This window comes from Antedon bifida, chromosome 2 (assembly GCF_963402885.1).
Source record: "Antedon bifida chromosome 2, ecAntBifi1.1, whole genome shotgun sequence".
Lineage (NCBI taxonomy): Eukaryota > Metazoa > Echinodermata > Crinoidea > Comatulida > Antedonidae > Antedon > Antedon bifida.
Genome location: NC_136227.1, coordinates 35891139 through 35912783, shown reverse-complemented (window position 1 = coordinate 35912783; position 21645 = coordinate 35891139). Strand labels below are relative to the sequence as shown.

The window sequence follows — 21645 nt, the reverse complement described above, 5'->3', positions numbered from 1 at the left end:
CTATCATTTAAAATGTTGGTTTGAATTTAAATAATAAAACAGTGTTCCACAAACAATGTAACGTGACATCAAGATCACGCAACTAATAAAAATGTCTAACTGATAGAGAGGAGATATGACGATGTCTACGTGATAAAGCAGAGAGAAACATTAATAGCTTTCGAAAGGTGGAGACACCTGCCTGGGCTACCCTCCTCATCAGAATTTCGTGAGCCTGTCACTCACTCACGAAAAAGTCAAGAACCTCGTTACGCATGGCTAAGCAGCTCATTGGTCTAACATTTTTTAAAAAGGAGCAGAGATGAAAATAACAGTAAAATGTAGTCGTAGATTCTACTAACCTTGCTTGTGTTTTTCCTTTACTCCGTACCGTTAATGATTCTCTCACTACTAAACCATAAAACCTTTCATTGGGTTATTCTTTCTACAGACAGACTAAACGAAAATTGGTTCGTTGAAGCGGTATAACAACATTCCTTCGGTGTTCAACTGTGTACACCGACATTTCATTTCATTTCTACGCATGTCAGAAATTATAATTTAGACTATTCCAAATTACTAAGAGGGGGTTTTGAAAGTTTATAATTTTCTTTTGTCAATCTAACTTTTTTATTATTACAAAAAAATTATTCTAATTTTATATATACAATTAATTTATAATACATAATATAAATAATTATGTTAATTTTAAGATAATGAACACATTTTGTTTTTATAGGAATAATCTATACCTATGATAGTTTCGAGGAACCCGTAGCCCTGGAAAAGAGGTCACAAGTTCACACATCACAGAATTTGGATTGTATTCGCTCGATGAGGATAAGGCACTAATTACCTTTGAAAATACTCAATGAAAAGAAGTGGGCGGGAAATTTTCTCACCCTGCGGGACAAAATCTTTTAATTGTTCACGCAGGAAGAGATTATGTCTATTGAGCATTATAACGTTATGCAAATTGTTTAAATTGATTGACATGGGCTATAAAACTGGCTACACGCGTGTCGTCGACACAAATCATACTACACCACTCAATTAAGCTCCGCCCATCTGTTGTTAAGGTACAGTTTATCTTTCTGTTAAATCTTTTGAATTGAAATCCTCATTATGTGATTGAGTGAAACGTGAGCTGGCGTTTCATAGAGTGAAGTATAATAATAATATAATCACATGTTATAACAGCTCTCAGTTTATATATTATTAGATTAATGTTGCACCCATTATTAATATTAATTTGCATACATATGACCACCTTACCGTACCTGGGTAAAAGACTTATAACTACATTGGCATGTATTTACCAACGACCAAGAATCCATTGTTACGTTTAGTACGTCACTCATTTTATTAAAATTCTGTAAATTTACACTAATGACTAATTTCTTGTTTTCTTCATCTTTCTTCTTTGTTTCTCTCTAAACTAAGACTAAGTACAGACTTACTGTAATTAGTTACTGTGATTTGTGAGTTCGCTTCGCTGGATGCCAAATAAAATTACAAAAACAGCTTACCTTTTTTGGTATTTTATAAAAAATAAAATGTTTGATTCCTTTTAGCATAAAATTCTATTTTCTTCTATGCTTTATATATTCGAGTAAAATACTAAAATGTATAGAGGGCGCTCATCAATTTTTTGCGCTAGTAAATATTTTATAATTGTATATGAAAGAATGATACTGTTTTAAACTTGCCCCAAGTCTGTATACATTGTCTTTTTTATTTATTTTTTATATTTCGGTTTTTGTCTAAAATATCCAAGCTCAAGTAGTATACGTATGAAACGCCATATGTGCAAAAATATTTATCTGTTTACTAATATTAAGACAAAACTCTGTCTGGAACCCAAACTTGATACTGTGTATGTATAATTGCAAGAATAAAAAGTAAAATAGCCAAGTCAACAAAAATAAATGAAGACAAAAAAGACGAGATATAGCTGCACAACATAATACACTAACTGCGCATGTTTATTACATTACATCCATCATATACAGAGCCTTGCAAATGTCCCTCAAGTTATACTTACCACTAGAGGGCGCATATCTTTTTTGTAATGTCGAAAAATGTATGATTTCAAATCATGGAGGAATTATTGAATATTATTCCATTTTCTCTCCATGTCAAATATTTTTTTTCCTAACTTAATTTTGTCAATATTATATTTTGCCTTCTTCTATTACAACATTTAGACAAAATGTTTTATCATTCAATTTTAGATATATAATCATTGTATCTTAGCTGTGTAAACTCATCTATATTTCATTCATTTCATCTTTTATTTCGGAAAAAAGGAATACAGAGTACAAAATTCTCCATAAGCTCAAGAACAAATTATTGGTATTTATCAAATAAATATGTGTTCCTGATTTGATAATCGTATCTTATTTTGTTCTTTTTTCTGAGTAAGCTAGGGGTAAGTTTTGAGAAGACATAATACGATCAATAGGTTAAAGGATTATTGTATGAAAAAAAATAATTATATAAAAAAAAACGGAGGAATGATGAATGATAAAAAGAGGGCGTATACGTTAAAATAAATAAATAAATATAAAATCTTAACATTGATTGATTCAAACTATAACAATTTTCTTTTAAAAATGTAGGCCTACATATGAGGTAGTAGTCTAAGTACTATATTTGGCTTTAATATACATGTACTTAAAAATGAAACTATAATTTGGCATACACGGCGTGTCTTAACTATAAAGACGGAATAAAAATCAAAACATTACGTAAAAAGAAGCTTTATTTCCCGCCACTGTGACTAACGTAAGCGCGCCGTAATTTTACCTATCAGTACGCGATGAATCATTCGAACTGTCGCTTGTGATTGGTCAACTTATTGCGACCAAGTGGAAGCCAAACTTTAGAAATTTGGTGGCAAGTCTTAAGAGATATGCCTACAGTAGTAATAATAATAAGTTTTTGGGAGCTTTTCGTTCTCTTATAAATTTTATTAATTAAATTAAAATCAAAGCCGATAGAAATTATTGTTTTGACACACAATCGTTTTAAATTCACCATTTTAAAATTTAGACATTTCTTAATATTATATAAAAAAAGAAACCGATAAAAATTATAGAAACAGTTTATCTAGAAGATAAAACATGTTAGGTTCATTTATTATTCCTTCCACTCTTTGAGGTTAAGTCTTGGTATTTTACCAGTATTGGAGCATGATACTCTTTTGTTGGCGGGTTCCGGTTTAGGAGGTCGAGGAAAGAACGGTCCGAAGTAGTGGAATTGTGGTGCTTCGGTTGGTTCTCTATAAAAAGAAGAAAAATGTTGGAAAATAATTAATGGTCAGTTTTTGTCGGAAATCTCTACGTTTTTGTGTCCGTAAAGCTCTGTCTACACTATCTTACACTATAGTGTGATGTGCCCAAATATGGTAGTGATATGCCAAAAAGTGATATGACATCATCATATCCATGTTTTTGTCACAAAGTGTAGTGTAGACAGAGCTTTACTTTACTCTAGAGCGCGGTTTCAATAACTCGGTCACACACACGTACAACACGCACCCTCTACTATTATAATCTGACATCTATGTCTCCTAAAAGGTCCCTCTATATACTATTTGTACACTTACCTTATATGGCCAACAAATCCTTCATCAGGCTCTACTAATACTTTTGGTTGGATGCGGGCGACGTTATCTAAATTGTCACAGATGATTCGGGCTAAAGATGCCTTTCGTATCTCATTGACTTGATCTGTGTAACGAAATAATGCAAATAATGTTTTCAGTATTAAATAAAATTTCTTTTTAGAACAACCAAAAAATAATATAAGCGAACTTATTATTACTTATTTAATACCTATTCCACAACCAGATGAAATTCTTCCAACAATGTTTTCAGTGTTAATCACAAGGAAGATACAATGAATGAGTAGGCCTACGGGGCGCCGTCCGACACACTACCTATTCTGTCCTACAAACCATGATTTGTAAAAGACAAGCAATGGTTTTTGTATAATAAAAAGACAAACTGTGGTTTGTAAAAGAAAAACAAACAAACAAACATACTTTTACAAGCAATGGTTAGTCTTTTACAAACAATGGTTTGTAGGACAGAATAGGTAGTGTGTCGGACGGCGCCCCGTATTTGAGGTGTGTTTATTTTCAAGAAACAGTGAGTGTCCTAATAAAATACGTCTAAAATTATAAATAAACGTCACAACTGCACAAACCAATCAACTCCAAATGTCTTTTGTTGCGTCAGTTTATCATTACATTGTAGATTGAAGCGGTGACCTTGTAAGGCAACAACATTTCTATGATAATGTTTTTATTATGCTTGATCTCACTTTGTATATATTTTTTTTTAGGAATTTCAATTTTTTTGTCGTCTGTCTATCAAAATTATCATTTATTGTAATTGTAATGCGCCCGTCTATGTTTTGAGACTACAAAGACAAGCCACTTTGGCTTCTGTGTGTCTTGACTATAAACAATGTAAACTGTCTGATGTTGAATAATTATTATTATTATTAAAACACGTCAAAATAAACCGACTATAAGTGAAAAAGGCTAAAATGAAAATATACCAACCTGTTGTAAATTCTCCAACTGTTCCTTCATTTTCAAACCAGAATCGGTCGCCATGTTTGAACTTGTTAAACTGTACACCAATGATACACGCAAGTGTACGGCCGACATTTGCTCCAGGTTGAGGAGTTTCAGCCGTTCCACCAATAAACAGGTCGATGTCATGAACATTCCTGGAAAATTAATATTGTGTTTCAATAGTTCGGCCTGATACTCGCAAAAAGAAAACATTTTGGCACACATGGCGTGTCTTACCAATACCAACAGAAATCCAAACGCCCGCTGGTGGCGCTCGTTTAGAGGAACAATTAACAATGTATAACAAAAAATCAATAACATTAAACCTAGATACTGCTTACTTGGATTATATACACCCAGTGGTACATTATAAAAGGTCTTGACTTTGAAAAATGAAATATCTGGAGATTGTATATAAAGCATGACCAACCCATAGAGGGTGCTATCATTGTTCTAAAAATACATCCAAACATAGAGGGTGCTATAAAAAAATACATCTATAGATGTATAGCGCTATTTAAACAAAATCGGTCGTCAACTAGTGTTTCTTATCATATTCTTTCTTAACATTGTTTTAACTATGAATGAATGAATGTGTTATAAAAGAATACGTTAAGAAAATGAATACGCTAAGAAATGAACATGTTAATGAATATTATCATAAGTTATGAAATGAATATATTTTTAATTTGTGTGTATTAATTAGTATGCTTACGTGTATAACTGTTGCAGTTGACCAATAAGCTCGTCGTCTATATGAGGTCCAAGATCTTGGAAATTACGAATCTGTTCCCCGAAGCATTTAAACACAAGAGCGGTATAACTTGGGATTCCATGATCTCGACCACGTTGGATGTTTATCGATATCAAGTCGTTACCAGGTCTGATGGAAAAAAAAAACAGAATTTTATATTTTTCAAGATTGGCTTTTTGATAACTCTCACTGACTTCAGTAATTTTAGTCTTCTGGTAACTTAGTTTAGAAAGCAACGCAAGGAGTCAAAGACGCAAGTAATTTGACCAAGATGCGATTGATCATCCTACTGTCATTAGTTAACTAGCTTGCGTTGCGCTTTACGTCATTGCGTTGCACAAAGCTGCAGACTCTAATCTAAATCTGTACTTACCCACCGGCAGGTTCGGCAAACAAATGGTTGGATACATGCTGTGTAAAGAAGTTGTCAACCTTCATGACTGGTGACGCAGTCAATCCAAGAGTTATGGAATCCATTCCACCTTGAGCAAAATTGAATAAATGCGTAGCATTGAAGAAAACATCACTGAGTTCCAATGAATCGTACACTTCATTAAATTGTTCGTCGACACGAATGAATGATGATGGTATCATACTGTGGCCCATACGGAAGGCAGCAGTCGAAAACTCATTTAGGATTGTGACGTCTTCGGTTTGATCATAGTGATTACGCGAGCTTCCCTGCGTACGTGGATACAAGTTGTAATCAGATGACATTTTTGGGCCAATGATTAAGTGTATATATTCATTGTAAACTATAAACTGCCACATTGCAATCAATATTCGTCTTGTTTCTTGGTACAGGCGTTCTGAATTCCAGTGTGGGTTTATTGTGGATAATTCTGTCGCAATCCTGTTGTGCTCACGAAGGAACATAGTATGTAGTGATGTCAGGCCAACCTGCTCGGGTGCTCGGAAGTCGCCAGCTAGGCCACACTTGATATCGCCATCTTCAAAACACATGGAGTTATCATGGTCAAATGGAAGATATTTCTTTCTTCCGGGATATTGTGGGTTTGGTGCAGTACGCAGAAGTCCTATATCTGTGAAATAAAATAATAATGTTTATGAGTCTTTCTCTTCTTTTCGAGTACATGACAAGGTGCATAGAATAGCAGCCTCTAATCGCATTTTGAAACGTTTTAGACCATTTTGCTAAAACTGTTCTCATTGAAACAACAAATCGCATTTGGCAACGTTTACATTTTGTTTGGACCATCAATTCAAATTGGTTGAGCTTAACCTTTACTGCAACTAGGCTACTAACATAATCATTCTTCAGTAGGCCTGTTGTATAGTTACATTTAAAACCTTAACAATGTTTTATAAGCATTGTTTAAACATAGATATACCTTTGTATACTATAGGATTATTGTAAACTTCAAGATAAGCTAAAAATCTACTATAAATAATTTAGACATAGGCCTAAAATAGTTTAAGATATATCTACCAGAATTTTGGTCTCTAACAGAATTGATGATGTCATCAGAAGTTCCATACACCATGGAGAGGTCAATGTAGGAGGATATGATGTTCTGTTGTTCCTCGGGATATTCATCACAATCGGCGCCCTTTACTCGTCGGGATCTCGTAAAATGCAGACATTTCTTATTTCGGAAGTAGTAATCGTCTTTAAGGATTTGAATCGGGAAACATTCACCGTGTGTTTTACAGCTCGTGCAAACAGTTACTAAAATATTGACACAGATCATTAGTTATACAAAGAAATTACACAGATAATTCTCACTTACTCTATCAATGCGCGCACGTTCGTAACATTTTAAAGCTTTGTTCCCACGATGTAGGCGCAACGTAAATGAGTTGGCCAATCACACGCGACATTCGCATGAATTATCACGTCGTCAACTTACTTACGGCGCGCATACGTTTTTGCGTTGTGTCCTAGGAACCAAGTTTACGGCGCGCATCCCATACGTCGTTCTTGCGTTGTATTCTAGTGGGAACCAACGGTTCGCTTACGTCCTTGAGTTGCCTCATAGTGGGAACCAAGATTATTGGGGATTCTGCCATGTAGATGAAGTTTAAGAAAATAAAGTCCTACATTACATCAAGGCAGATAATCGGATAAGTTTAAAATGAAGGCGCCGCTTAACTTACATTTTTCTGGAGACAGGGCAAAATCGTGATCCAGAAACTGTCCAAATGACATCAAAAGTGCTGTATGTTTCTTGCTAGCAGGACTTTTTTTCACAGTTATTGTTGAGGTTATTTTTCTTGCATTCGGAAGTTCTGAGCCATCAGTGGCCCGTCGTGGTGTACTACGACCTTGCAGAGCAAAAACAAAAATAAGTAATTACAATAGATAAATACTTTCTTAGGTGTGACCCATTTTTGTTTATTATTATTATAACATTATGTCAATAAATACATCTTCAATAACAGTATTTAATTCATTTGTTTTTATTTTGAAATCACTGCTTCATTTAGAAAATATACAGATTTGTATATAAATTACCAAATTTAAATACAAGGAGAAAAAGGAGTTAAAAAAGGTACAGAAGTTTTGAATTTCCAACGTTCGTAGGTCTACTGTACTCACCATCTCCATAAGCTGGAGCCATTAACCTAGCCAAAGGGCCAATGGCTTTCCCCCAATTAGGGCGAAGTAGATTATTACAAGAACCATCAAAACTACGATATGTTTGGTCTCCTAAACAATCATCGGGTGTCTTGTCATACCCATTCTCTGGACATAGACCAGGAATGGACGGAACGAGGTTTGGATCGACTGGTTCGAAGCCAGGTGGATGCTGTCTAAATGTAAAAGAATAATACGTGTTAATGTCGAAACTTATTTATTTGTTTAAACTTATTTATTTTTTTAAACTTATTTATTTGTACAGGTATCTATATTAATGTTTTTTATGGGGGTCACTGCTTAAAGTCGATATTTTGACCACAATCCACATTTTACTATGAGAATGTATATAATCTGGAAAACAGTAATAAACAAGTATCCACGAACGATTTCAACAAAAAAGGTAAACATTATTAACATTATATTTGAATTTAATAATAATATTATTTCACAATGATGTATCTTATGACAATAAATTGAATTGAATTGAAATAATGTTATTAATTCCTATTTTCTTTCTCGCAAATTTGAAACAGTAGTAAGGAATTTTATTACAACAAATTCTTGCCTGAAAAGTTAAACAAGAATTGATTTTAAGTGGCCATAAGTTTTTTGATTTGTTTTAGGAAACACAGATTATGAGAGTGGTTTACGTATGGCGTGCCCATTTTCCGGATTTCATGTCCATATGGTATAAAGCTATTAAGTGGCAAACTTAAGACCCAATTTACATTTACATTGGTATTCATAAAAATGTAAATCCGGGTGTTCATTTTGTTATTGAATCATCTAAATATTTTAAGTGGCTTATGATTATGTAAATATGACCTAATTTTCAAAATCACCTTCATGGGTTCATCAATTTCGTCATAAAAAGAACAACAATAAAAACTGGTAACTGACGAATTGTCCACTAGGCGAATTCATTCACGAGAATCAAAAGCGTTGACTAATGCGCTTGCGTAATAATACTGTTTCGTCTACGTACATTTGCGCGAACAACATGGAATACAGGCGCGCTTTTAGGATGAAACAGAAGAAGCTAAAATATAACAGATAATTACAGTTTTGAATGTATCATTATGAAAAATCTCTTGTCAAATATCTGTACAATGTATCGAAGAACTCAAGTAAAAAACATACCTCTTATTTTGTCCTAAATCTGCTTCTATTCTGTTGATTTCATCAACTAAGAAAATAAAGTAATTAAAAGTTAGATTTAACTATGAACAAAGTTTTATAAAACGATTTTGATTATTATTAGTAAAGAAAATCACAATGTTAAAGACATATTGAAAATGATTTGATTCAAATTAATGTTTGTTTGATTTCTCTCCATTTTAATCAGTGGAACTTTTGGTCAAATCAATGTTAGCTAATAATACATAATTTAAGTTCTAAAAAGAACTGTTGAGAAACTCAACAGTTATTTTCAGAATTAAATATACGTGGTGTACCGCAAACTTATATCAACATTTATTTCGCCATGCAAACCTTATTATTGTCATTATATTACAATAAAATCACGATTACATTCGTTATGTATCTTATTTAACCTGTTTTACAACTCAGTTGATTAAACAATCTGGTCGGGCCTCGTCGTCTAAGTTGGTCTTAATGCATACCTCAACAAAACACCACTGTGGTTGATTCAATATTATCGGATGATGGCATACCGTAATAAATGGCGAAACATCGAAATAACATAATAGGTTAATCCTCTTATATTGTTACACATGTATTATGATAATAAGTGGCTTGTGTAAAATGGAAAGTTTGATCTTAATTATATAGAAGATAATAATTAATGGTTAATATTATCTTACCTGTTATTGAGGACTCAAACGTATCGCTACTACTACTACTACTACTTAACATTTGTGAAGTTGAAGATGCAATTAAACTACAATAAACAAAGATAATAGAAAATGTTGATTTAGTAATTAATAATTTTTGAAAACATACATTTGATGTTAACATTTTTTTAAATATTTTTACAGCTCACTATGTCTGTCGGTCAGTAAACACTAACTTGAGCACGCGACTGCAGCCATGTATATTGCCTTCTCAATTTATGGAATACTTTAATTTTCTAGATAAATCTAATATTTTGTACTCACCAAAAGAAGATGGGAATCAATCCAACTATACCGATTGTTGCCATATTGTTTGCTTTCCGCTTTCTTACCGAGGATAATAAATAATTGTTATTAATAAATTCGGCTTATATACTATCTACACCACACCCCCCTTTAACTCGAGATGAATAAATTACTACGGATGCTAAGTGATCAATGATACTTATGGTTAAGATAAGTAGAAGTACTCGATATAATCCTCTTAATCCACTAGAAACCTCAAAAACACAAACGAAGGTGAAATAGATGAATGACCTATCATCATAAGAGTGAAGAGAAAAGGAGAAATAGTTGGAGAAATGGTTGTAGAACAAGGGTGTAGAAAGGAGTGGAGAAAAAGAGGAGAAATGATAGAAGAGTGGGGGCTAACTTTATGCACTTTTACATTAAACATATAAGTAGCTAGTAACTTTTGGGCGAAATAAGACAATGCATTCTAATATGTATGATATTGTATAATTTATTCAAAATAAGATGTCACGGGAACAGGACGTAATAAATATTTCAAAATATTCTCGAAATTTCCAAACAATTTGAATTCCGGAATTGTTACCTCAAGTGCGAATTTTAATCTTTATTATTAACAGACAGTTAATTGACTACTAATAACAGGTATTAATTATTCTAATGAATTATGCATAATTCTCAAGTAGGGACTACTGGAGAATACTTCTCACATAAGTTGTAAGTTTCTTAAAAAACAAATAGATACATAATTTATATCTTATAAGCCGTCAAACGATCATAGGCCTAGTATGGCGCGTTATCGTAAGATAAACATTACGCGCGCGCGATGCACTCGACGCTCAGTTTACTATTATTTTTTGGTAATAGTTCTTTATTATACCGGGCCCTGGAAATTATTAAACAAGAACACAAATGGAAAACAATTTACAACTTCGAAATTATACTTGTAAGAATTAAGAAGTATTAAAAACACCGGTACTTCCGGAAAATAAAACAACGTAAACAATACAATTTGTAACATATACGTTATATTAAAAATCATTAATTTATAGAAACCTATAAAATTAACTAATAAATGTATTCATAAATTGAATTTATTTTCTAATGTTTTTTTTTTACAGTTTGTTATTTAAATTTAAATTCTTAAATAAATTATAATGTTAAAGATGTATTGTCCCTTTGTCAAATTCCAAAAAAATAAAAAATAAAAGATTTTGAAAAAAAGTGGGTCATTTTGAAGTATCATAATAGTTATTAACTTTCACCAAAAATTAGTCGAAAAAAAAATCATTTAACTGAAATACAGACGTTTTTTGGTTCAAAAAATAACTTTGACTTCCAGTCAAAGTTTTCAATCAAAATATACCTCATAATGCAACACGCTTATTTGGCTACTCTGTATGCATACTCATAAAACTTCCTCGCGATCTGTGTGAAAACACCTTCACCTCACCTGCAGTGAGTGAGTGGCCGAGCGGTTAAGACAGTGGAACCGTAATTACGTAGCCATAACATCGGCAGGGGTTCGAGGCTCACTCACTCCATGGTTCTGGTGGTAGAACGAGTCTTCTCGGATAAGGACTATAAACCGTAGGTCCAGTGTACACATCTAGCTCGTGTGCACTTTAAAGAACCTAGTACATCTTTCGAGACGAGTAGGGGGTTACCCCGGTGTATTAGTACATCACAGCCACTGATCACCAACTGGGCCCTCTGGGAGACCAGTCTTTGACTGAAGAGGTTACCCAGTATAAATATATATTTCAATTTCAATTTCAATTCTCAACCGTGAAGAGTTGTAAACAATCCTAATTAGCATCATGCATAATGTATACTCGTGGTTTGAAATCTTTGTTTACTTTCGCTCGCGACGATTTTCCAGACGAAATGTAATTAATTAATTTAGCTTTTAATTACGTAAAATTGTTGTTTTTGACTCAAATTTTCGACTTAAAGTGAATAACTTTATTATTACTTTGATATGGCCAATTTAAATTTAGAATATTTTGACCTTCATTTTTTTGTGTTTCAAGGGACAATACATCTTTAACTATCTTAACCTAACAATGATGTTTATGCCAATGGTAAAAGTATGATTCTTATTCTAAAGCTCCGTCTACACTATCAAACTTTATGTGACAACAAAATGTGGTGTGCCCAAATATACACAGTTTTTTTTGTCCAACTAGTTTGATAGTGTGGACAGATCTTTAGAATCGAACATTCAATAATCCACCATCGAAAATGTTGGGAAATATAACAACCGAATTGAATTCGTAATTCTATTAAGGTATTATTTCTGACCGCCTCTCTGAAGGTCAACAGCTTTGTAATCGAGTTCAACCAAAGGTTCTGGAAAAAAAACGGCGATAAATAAATTACTAATTAAGTAATAATTATGTATCATGTGTATTTATATTTCTATTATTTTTTGCCAGTTTGTTAGTTCTACTTTTTAAAGTTTAAAGTTCGTTGTGTTACGTCTCTAGTGGGAACCAAACATTATTGCGAGCTTACCGACTTTCAATGGCAATCGAAGTATCGTATTTTTCAGTAGAGACTGTACTTAAAAATAAGTAAGTAAGTAACTAAGTAACTTTTGTGTATAAGAAAATAATTTAAAAGAAGTATTACCTTCGTACTCAATCCAATGTTGTAGTCTAATGGTAGGAATTGCTCCGTAGTCTCCGCACGACACACGTTTATTTTCCCCATGAGTGACGTACCCTGTGCTTTCACTGCAACATAATGACGTCATTACAATTATTTTCTTTTTAAATTAAATCAAATAAAATGCTTATCTTACAACACATTATATATTATATAATTTATTTGTATCGTCAAAGTATGTAAGTAGCAATTGAGTGAAATCTACGCACAATTCCATCCGAACTGTACCGTATCTGTTTTACCAGGAGCACGCCACGTAATATAGTCACATAATGACTAATAAAGAATTAGCTGCATACAATTTTTAGATTACTAATTTTTAGATAACGATATAATTAACGAATACCTCAATGATTATCACGAGAACGACAGAGCGCAATAGGACATCAAACAATATTTTCTGATTAAACAATTACTAACCACTCTAACCATACCGATTTTAAAGATTCAACATAGGCCAAGCCTTCACGGGATTATCACAATCCAACAAAATCGTTGAGATTAGTATGGTTTATGGTTAATATAACTATTATATCAGTTACCAGATCTGGTTAAACTTACGTTGATGTTTTGTCTTCATCGGCCACTTCAAACGCTCGAGGTTGAACGGTTTCTATGTTATCCAAATTTTCACATAAAACACGTGCCATTGTCATTTTTCTAATCTCATTTAATTGTTCTGTATACATAAAAATATGAAAAAAAAACAATGTTTTGGATATTTGTTTTCACTCATAAAATTCGTAATTCATTCTTTGGCCGACATATGTTTTATATTGCTTTATAGGCACACATTATTTATTCTTCTGGACACGTAACCACAAGGTGTCTACGAATATTTGATTTATAGGGTTTTCAAGTTTTTTTACAACTGAGAAGAGAAGAAGGCCGCACACAAGAATAACAGTAATTTAATAAATGATAAATTATTTTAAAAATGTTGAAAACAAAAATAGAATAACAAAAATATGTGGAAAAACTCATCATTTTGAACAGATTATGAGGCCTGGAAGAAAAAGTTGATTTGAAGAAGAAATTTAAAACTGGTAACTGATAAAAGGTTCTTAATTATATTTTTATAAGAAAGACAAAACTCTTCTTTAAATGTAACTTACCGATTGTAAAAGCTTGTTTTCCATTTCCATTTTCGTGCCAAAAACGATCCCCAAACTTGAAGTTTCTAAATTGTTTGGCTATTATGCAACCGAGGGTCTTGCCAACAAGAGCGCCGTCTACGGCCGTCTCGGATATAAAACCAATAAATGGATCGATGTCATCAACTGACCTGAAAAGTAATATTGTCACGTGTCAGCAGCGTTCAAACACACTACTAATACAATATTTTAGTTAAATGGGTTACTTACTCGTAAACCTTCTGTAAATTCCTGATGTTGGGCGCGCTCATTTCACTTCTCAGATCGTCAAAGTTTTTGGCTTTGGGAAGTTCACAAAAATAGCGCCATTCATTATAAGCTGGCAGTCCATGATCACGCCCTCTTTGTATATTTAGAGCCACAAGATCTAAACCAATTCTGAAATGTTGATATAATTAATATTATACATCTATACAACAACAATAGAAACTATTTCAATAAATAATGAAATTTCAAAAATGATAGGCCTAACTTTGAAACTTCCATCAAGGTGAGGTTGATAAGTTGAAAACTTACCCTCCAGCTGGGACTGCAAATAAATGCTTGGTGACGTCATCATCTATATTTGTGTCCACCTTTGAGAGAGAGTCTGACAACATGCCCAGTACAATAGAGTCCAAGCCTCCGTTTTCATGATCAAACAAAAAACTTGCATTAAAGAACGCCTCTCTCAGGGTAACTCTGGGGTAAACCTCTTCAAACTTGGGGTTAACACGTTTTAGATCTGAAGGTATCAGGCTGTGACCGAATCTGAAGGCAGCGTGAGAGAAAACATTAACAGCTGATGGGTCTACTTTTGTATTGTAACCAAGGAAAAAGCCATCATTTAATACTGTCAAGTCGTATTTTAACATTGTTTCTCGTCCAATAATAATTGGTAAAAATTCGTTATATATTATTCTTTGCCAAATAGCATAGTTAATTTTCCTTGCTTCTTCAAATACCACGTCACCCTTCCACTGTGGATTTATATCATACAGTATCTTAGCAAAAGCGTTATGTTGGCGCATGAATATGGTGTGCATAGCAACCAAGCCTGGTTGTTCAGATGTTCGTAAATCGCCCGCTTCTACACATCTTACGTCTTCTGATGTTCCTACGCATTTTTCCAATTCTTCATCGACTGGAAGGTACGGTTTGTATGGTTCTCCAAGAGGATTTTCTTGAACTTTTAAATAGGCTTTATCATCTGAAATCATATAAAACAGTTTTTAAAATTTACCACATGATAATAGAACAGATCAATATTAAAAACTAAATTATACAATTATTGCAAATTCAATTTTGTGTCGGAAATTCAATCTATGTAGTAGTTATAGTTGATTAGAAATATACCTTGGTTACGTAGAGCAGCGGATACGTTATCGTGCGAGCCGTAAACAGACGATAAGTCTAAAAAGGATGTAATCTGATTGAGTTGCTGACGTGGTCCAGGTTTGCAATCAAGTCCGGGAACTGGTGACGAACGTAGAAATTCAATACAAGATGAAGAATTGAAAAACGGATCATTATCAGGAATCTTGATTGGTAAGCATCTGTCGGTGGTCGTGCAGTGACACTCCTCGTCTGTGGAAATCAAGAATCGAGTTATTAACAATTTACACAACGTTTAGGCTTGGTTCCCACTTGGAAGCAACGCAAGTAATTTGACCAATCACGACGTCACTTGTGATTGGGCAACTCACTTGCTCACAGCGTTGTGTTGCGTCCAAAAAGTGTTAACCAAGTTTCTGCGCCTATAACTACACGCGGACAATTCACGTAAAGTATACTTAAAACTACAAATTGGCAAAGTTTTAAAAGGTAATTTTCTTTCTTACCTCCTTCTTCTTCTGGCGAATGTCCTATATCGTGGTCAAGATACTGCCCTGTATGCATCACCAATGTGTTGAACTGTTTTGCTAAGTTTACAACCTCATGGACAACAGTCGATGAAACAAGACGAGGACTTGGAAGGAACCTTGGTGCTGGCGCTTCACGAGGATCATTAACACCTACAAGAAAGAATTTGTACACACAATAAACCAAGATCTACGGCATAAAGGCCAATTTACACATATATAAGCATATATCTCATCTCTTTGGTATCAGAGTAGATTATCCAATAACGCAGGGGGGTTGTTGCTTTCATTTTGGAAGGAAATTTAACGAACGATCTAGTAAATATATGAAAGACAGTCTGTTGCCTTGATAAATGCTAATTATTTTCTTACCGTCTGCATAATCTGGCGCCAAAAACCGAGGCATTGGTGTAAGTGCCGCACCCCAATGCACAGTATCTAGGTTATTACACGTTCCATTGATTGTTCTATATCTTTTTAATTTGCTGCAGTCTGTCTGATAGAACCCAAATCCTATCTCTTCACATAACGCTTCCAATGTTGGTGTGTATTGCGAAACAAGATTCCTGTTGTTAAAATATTAGAACAATGTTTGAAATTATTGTATTATAATTTACTTTCAAAAGGGCAACCAAATAGACGGGCAGTTATTGTGCTCTAGTGGCTGAAAAGAAAGTAATAAGACCACCAGGACGACCAACAGAAAACTGGATAAACCAAATAAAAAAAGATTTAAAAAGAAAAAATGTAGACTTTAGCACAATAACAAACCATCCTGCCAAAAACAGAAAAATATGGAAGCAAATCGTGGAAAGCGTAATTTCGGAATGACGGAAACATTTTCAAGGGAGAGAGAGAGACTACGTGATGAAACATGTAACGTAAATCTGTCTGCAATATACAAATAATGTAACTTTGTACAAACCTTCTTTCAATTTCAACATGCCTTTCCATCAGTACGGCTATTCTCGCCAATGCTCCGACTTCCCCAGATGACGTTTTACTAAATAAATGTTTAAGTGACTGAGTCGATCGTTCAGTTTTTCTATAACTTGTATCTGAAACTGAATGAAAGAATACACAAATAATTATAAATCAAACAGTGAACTGATATTGCTATTTTTTGAGGAGGGTGGTGCAAAAGACAATAGTGGCACTTGTCCTAAAAGCTCTGTCTACACTATTTTATAAAAAAGTGATGTGCCTAAATATGGTAGTGGTATGACGTCATAGTGTCTATATAATTATGAGCACATCAAATGTTTTTGTCACATAAAGTTTGAGAGTGTAGACAGAGCTTTAGACTACAATAGTGGCACTTGCCCCAAAGAATCAATTTTGTATTCAATGTTTGACGACCTACGACCTACGAAGTATTGTTGATCGTCGCTTGGATATACGCTTTCCGATGTTTAACATAATATTAGTTCAATTCTTACTTTCTGGATAGAGCCATGTGTGTACATTGGCCAAAGCGTCCTCTGTTTCCTCATATAAAGCCCTCTTAAACTGCTCATCTTCTACTGCAACTTCATCAGATAATGTGATAGTGAAACCTAACAAACTGAAATCGAACTTTATTTTGTTAGTCTTTTTATTAATAAAGAGTTATTATAAATTACAAAAAAATACTATAGTACCAACCAAAACAACTTACTGAATACAACTTGCCTCCATGTTTAAAGAGTCTGATGAGGACACAATTTTACATTATTAGAATTATAGGAACCAGCGAAACATTGGTTAATTTTTGCAAATGATTGTTTACCACTAAATATATAACGCATAGACAACTTTTCTTAAATAGGCTAACCTAACCGTGTCTATGCTTGTTACGCATTATTAAGTTTTATTCGAACCAGCGAAACATTAAAGATGTATTGTTCCGCTGAAAAATTAATTCTTTAACATTTTACTGTTGAATATGCCATTTTAATGTATCGAAAAAAAATGTTAATAAAAAAATGGAATTTAAAGCAAAAATTAGTCAATTTGGTTGCCAGTCAATGGGTTTTTGGTTGAATTTAACCATTTATTTTGTAATTTTGTAATTGAAAACATTATTTTTATCCAGTTTTTTTTCTACAGTTTTAATGATTAACTTTACTAAAGCTACAAAATAATCTATTCAAAGTCTGATTTTATTAATCTTCATTTTTTCATGTTTTTGGGGGACAATACCTCTTTAATTAATGTTTGCAAATGATTGTTTACCACTAAATAAATTCCTTTGCTTAATAGGCTGACCTAACCAAACCGTGTCTACGCTTGTTACTGTTACTAACGTACTAATATAAACGCACTGCAACTGAGCCTAAGAATAATGACAAACACACACATACTAACCTTAAAAGAAGACACACGAATATGTACTGCATTTTGCAACCTCAAACAGTAGAACAGTAATTTACCGAGTTGATGCTTAGCAAGACTTGCTCCGAATGCCCCCAAACTGCAGCCTAGCTCCTTTATAATCGTGTCCCAGGTACTTGAGAGAGCCCAATTTCCGTATGGTGTTCCTAGTGAAGTGCGCACTCCATGAGGGATAAAGGGCCGTACGTTTTATGTTAATTGGGAATCAGCATGGAATGTTTTGATACCTTGCTATACTCTTTAAAGCTCAGGTACAGGCATGGATTTTAAATATAATATTTGGTTAATTGTACATAAATCAAATATTGGTAACAGAAATCAAGACGAAAAAACATGAATTTCCCTTAATATGGCCAAATACAAAATTTGGCAAACTTCTTCCATAAAAACCAGGAAGACTTTTTTTCAGTAGTTAGGTAGTTAACCTAATGTAATAACATGTCTGGTGACTCCCTAGAAGGTGAAAAAAAGATGGTGGATATACGGTGGATAATTTTTGCTATAGCATGAAAATAAAAAGCTGAAGTTGAATAAAAATACCAGAAATGTAATATTCAAGTTATATTACCTATATTTAGTTATCTGAAAACATTTTGTACCACACCGTTTATTTTTCATAGCTTTTTAAAATGCCTCTCTATTTACAAAATTTGTGTACAAAAGAATAGAGATTTTACTGTGTAATTTGAACTATCCCCCCACTGATCAGAAAGTGCTTATTTTCAACAAGCTCGTGTAACACAAATAAAATCCCAAAAATTATGAAACATAGGGGAAACTATAGATCGATAATTATTGGAATGTATGATCAATAGAAATTTTTTGCCCGCACCTGCCCTTTAAAGAAACATAAGCAACTGCGCTAAGATGTTCATATTGCTAATTAACCATGATTGTATAGCGTTAATTATTTTAAAGTGGAGCTCCACCCAGAAAATTGCTATTTTCCATACATTTCAACTATTCTTTAAAAATATCATCCCTCATACTTCATATTTTTTTGAAAATTTTTTCAATGAGTATGATTTTCTTGAAAATCACGCCTTTTTGCGTTTTGGGGGGATACCTTGTAATTTCCTATTCTTTTACATGCAAAAGGGGGGTATATTTGAATATTCCTAAAAAATTAATTTCTTCACTAAAAAAAAAAAGGAAAATGTTTTTATATGTAATTTTTTCAGATCTTTTCATTTCTGGTATTGTTATTGCGTATACACTGCGCAATTTCGCGTAAATAGACACTTTCCCCCGTTGGGTCCAATTGGGTTTTTTACTTTGCTAGGGAGTATGATCACGTGACATTTCTCACGACATTTTTCACACTGCAGCTGGCGATCTGTTATTGTCGCGATGTTATTTTTGACGGGCGAAAAGTATATTAAAACATTCTGGATGTGACCCTATCATGTTTCACAGTGTAATAAGTGATTATGAGATTATTACTAAAATGTCAAATTTAACGAGATTTGAGAAAGACGTGGCTATATATTCAATAAAGCTAGGCCTAGGCCTACTAGAGTCTAGGTATGTAACGATGCTGCTTGGCCTCCTAGCTGGCTGCCTGATAGCCTTACACTACAGCAGTCCAGTGAAGTTTGTTCTGGAACCCAATCTCGGCCTACCCATATGTGCCATGATAGGGTGCCTGAATAGTTGCTTTTCAGTCAGACATAAGCTTCCACATCCGTTACTATTCTTTACTATTCTGAGCAATACCAGTCTTGTTTTGTGGAGAATTTTGTGTTTCACAATTCTTAATGTGCGAGAAAACCCAGGAACGATAAATGGGACGAAACGACCAAGCATTTTCGAACCCATGACTACAGTCCTACCTAGACATGAATTCAAGCCTAGCTAGCTAGGCTGAGCAGACGATTTAGCTAGGCCTAGCTTAAAATTAATAAGCAATTTGATTAAGATTATTATGCTGTTGTTGTACAGTGCAAATAATGATGTTACATGTAAATTATGCTGACATTTTTATCGGAAATATTACTTGGGCCTAAACAAATCGTATTAATTGTGTGTATAAACAGGGAGTTGTAAAAATTATTTTACAACTCCCTGGTATAAAATTGATTCGCCATTTTCCCAACACATAATTTACCAAAGGGGAGACATTTCACCAACGCGTTCACCGGCGACTAAAACGCGTCAGTCGCTAAGTGCGACGTATTGTAAACTAATAACCCCTAAGTTACTGAAAAAGTGTAATGTAGTAAAAAACACTATTTTCTGACCGATTTTTTAGAAATTAATTTTTGGAAAATATTTCCATATCTTCCCTGTTTTTTGTATGTAATCACTTTCAATTAAACATACTTAAACATAATATAAGCTGAGAAAGTCTGAGTGTAGCTCCACTTTAAATCAAATCACTGAAATATAGCAATCAATCAATTTTAATTTATTTCACATGAAAACCCATACAGTTGATTTGTAACAAAAGTTTGATATTGAGAAAATTACTAATACATTATTTCCACCAGCTTGAACATGCGTAGAATGACTGTTAGACTAAATAGTCGCCTAGTTCCTTCACTTGGCGCGAAATTATCGCAATTATCTATCACAAGAGACCGCTAAAAAGCATTACTGTATCCAAATGTCCACTAGTTTAAAAATATAAATAAAAAGCAAAATAACTATAACATTACAAATTAAATTGTATTATTGCGATATTTAAAAAGTTTGGCAAGATAATGTAGGCCTGTGAATTTTAAATCAGAACACTACTGTATAGGCCTAAGGTAGCAGGGCACTTTTGTATTGTTAATTAAATAAGTTAAATCAACTAAGATTCGACAAAATCAATAACATTAATATAATTCATAATATACAACAAGGTACACAATATAGGCATGTACACTATTAAATATCAATTGTCGTATTCGATTTAGACTTTCACCATTGAGTACAGTTTTTCCGTTGAGTACTTCTTTAACGGAGTATTTTGAGCGTTGAGATTGTTCTTAACGAAAAAGCTTTCGTTGTCAACGTTTTCTATTCGAATGACTTTCTGTTGAGCACAAATTTACAATTCGAATACAAAAAGTAGTACTCAACAAATCTTTACGTTGCCAACGAAAGTTCCCAATCGAATACGACAAATGCACCATTAAATTACAGAGTACTATAAATAGTAGAGTACTATAAATAGTAGAGTACAATTAATAGTAGAGTACTATAAATAGTAGAGTACAATTAATAGTAGAGTACTATAAATAGTAGAGTACTATAAATAGTAGAGTACAATTAAAAGTAGAGTAGGGCCTACTATAAATAGTAGAGTACTATAAATAGTAGAGTACTATAAATAGTAGAGTACAATTAATAGTAGAGTACTATAAACAGTAGAGTACTATAAATAGTAGAGTACAATTAATAGTAGAGTACTATAAATAGTAGAGTACTATAAATAGTAGAGTACTATAAATAGTAGAGTACTATAAATAGTAGAGTAGAATTAATAGTAGAGTACCATAAATAGTAGAGTAGAATTAATAGTAGAGTACTATAAATAGTAGAGTACTATAAATAGTAGAGTACAATTAATAATAGAGTAGGGCCTACTATAAATAG

General features: G+C 33.3%; 2 protein-coding genes across 3 annotated transcripts in view; both read right to left on the bottom strand.

Moving 5' to 3' along the window:
• Nucleotides 1–478, bottom strand: part of LOC144834902 (uncharacterized) — a 69234-nt gene extending 68756 nt beyond the window's left edge. For both annotated transcript variants that reach the window (XM_078689884.1, XM_078689885.1), the window contains exon 1: nt 342–478. The gene's annotated coding sequence lies outside the window, so the exon portion shown is untranslated. The remainder of the gene's footprint in view (nt 1–341) is intronic.
• A 2642-nt stretch (nt 479–3120) lies between these two features.
• Nucleotides 3121–17367, bottom strand: LOC144834701 (uncharacterized). The gene is made up of 21 exons (XM_078689595.1): nt 17362–17367; nt 17130–17280; nt 16616–16754; nt 16063–16256; nt 15670–15843; nt 15185–15415; nt 14366–15038; nt 14060–14227; nt 13811–13980; nt 13257–13374; nt 12660–12763; nt 12330–12377; nt 9064–9109; nt 7882–8096; nt 7440–7607; nt 6772–7011; nt 5695–6364; nt 5283–5450; nt 4553–4722; nt 3590–3713; nt 3121–3262 (listed from the first exon to the last, which is right to left on the bottom strand). The coding sequence occupies exons 1-21, from the start codon at nt 17365–17367 to the stop codon at nt 3121–3123; spliced, it is 4119 nt and encodes a 1372-aa protein (XP_078545721.1).
• Nucleotides 17368–21645: the final 4278 nt, after the last annotated feature.

Bases quoted from the DNA above. Each gene is read 5' to 3' on its own strand.
- LOC144834701 (XM_078689595.1), bottom strand. The intron at 15,416-15,669 runs GTAAGAAAGAAA...TGATTTCCACAG, and splicing joins TTCGCCAGAAGAAGAAGGAG to ACGAGGAGTGTCACTGCACG. The intron at 3,263-3,589 runs GTAAGTGTACAA...TTCTTTTTATAG, and splicing joins GGATTTGTTGGCCATATAAG to AGAACCAACCGAAGCACCAC.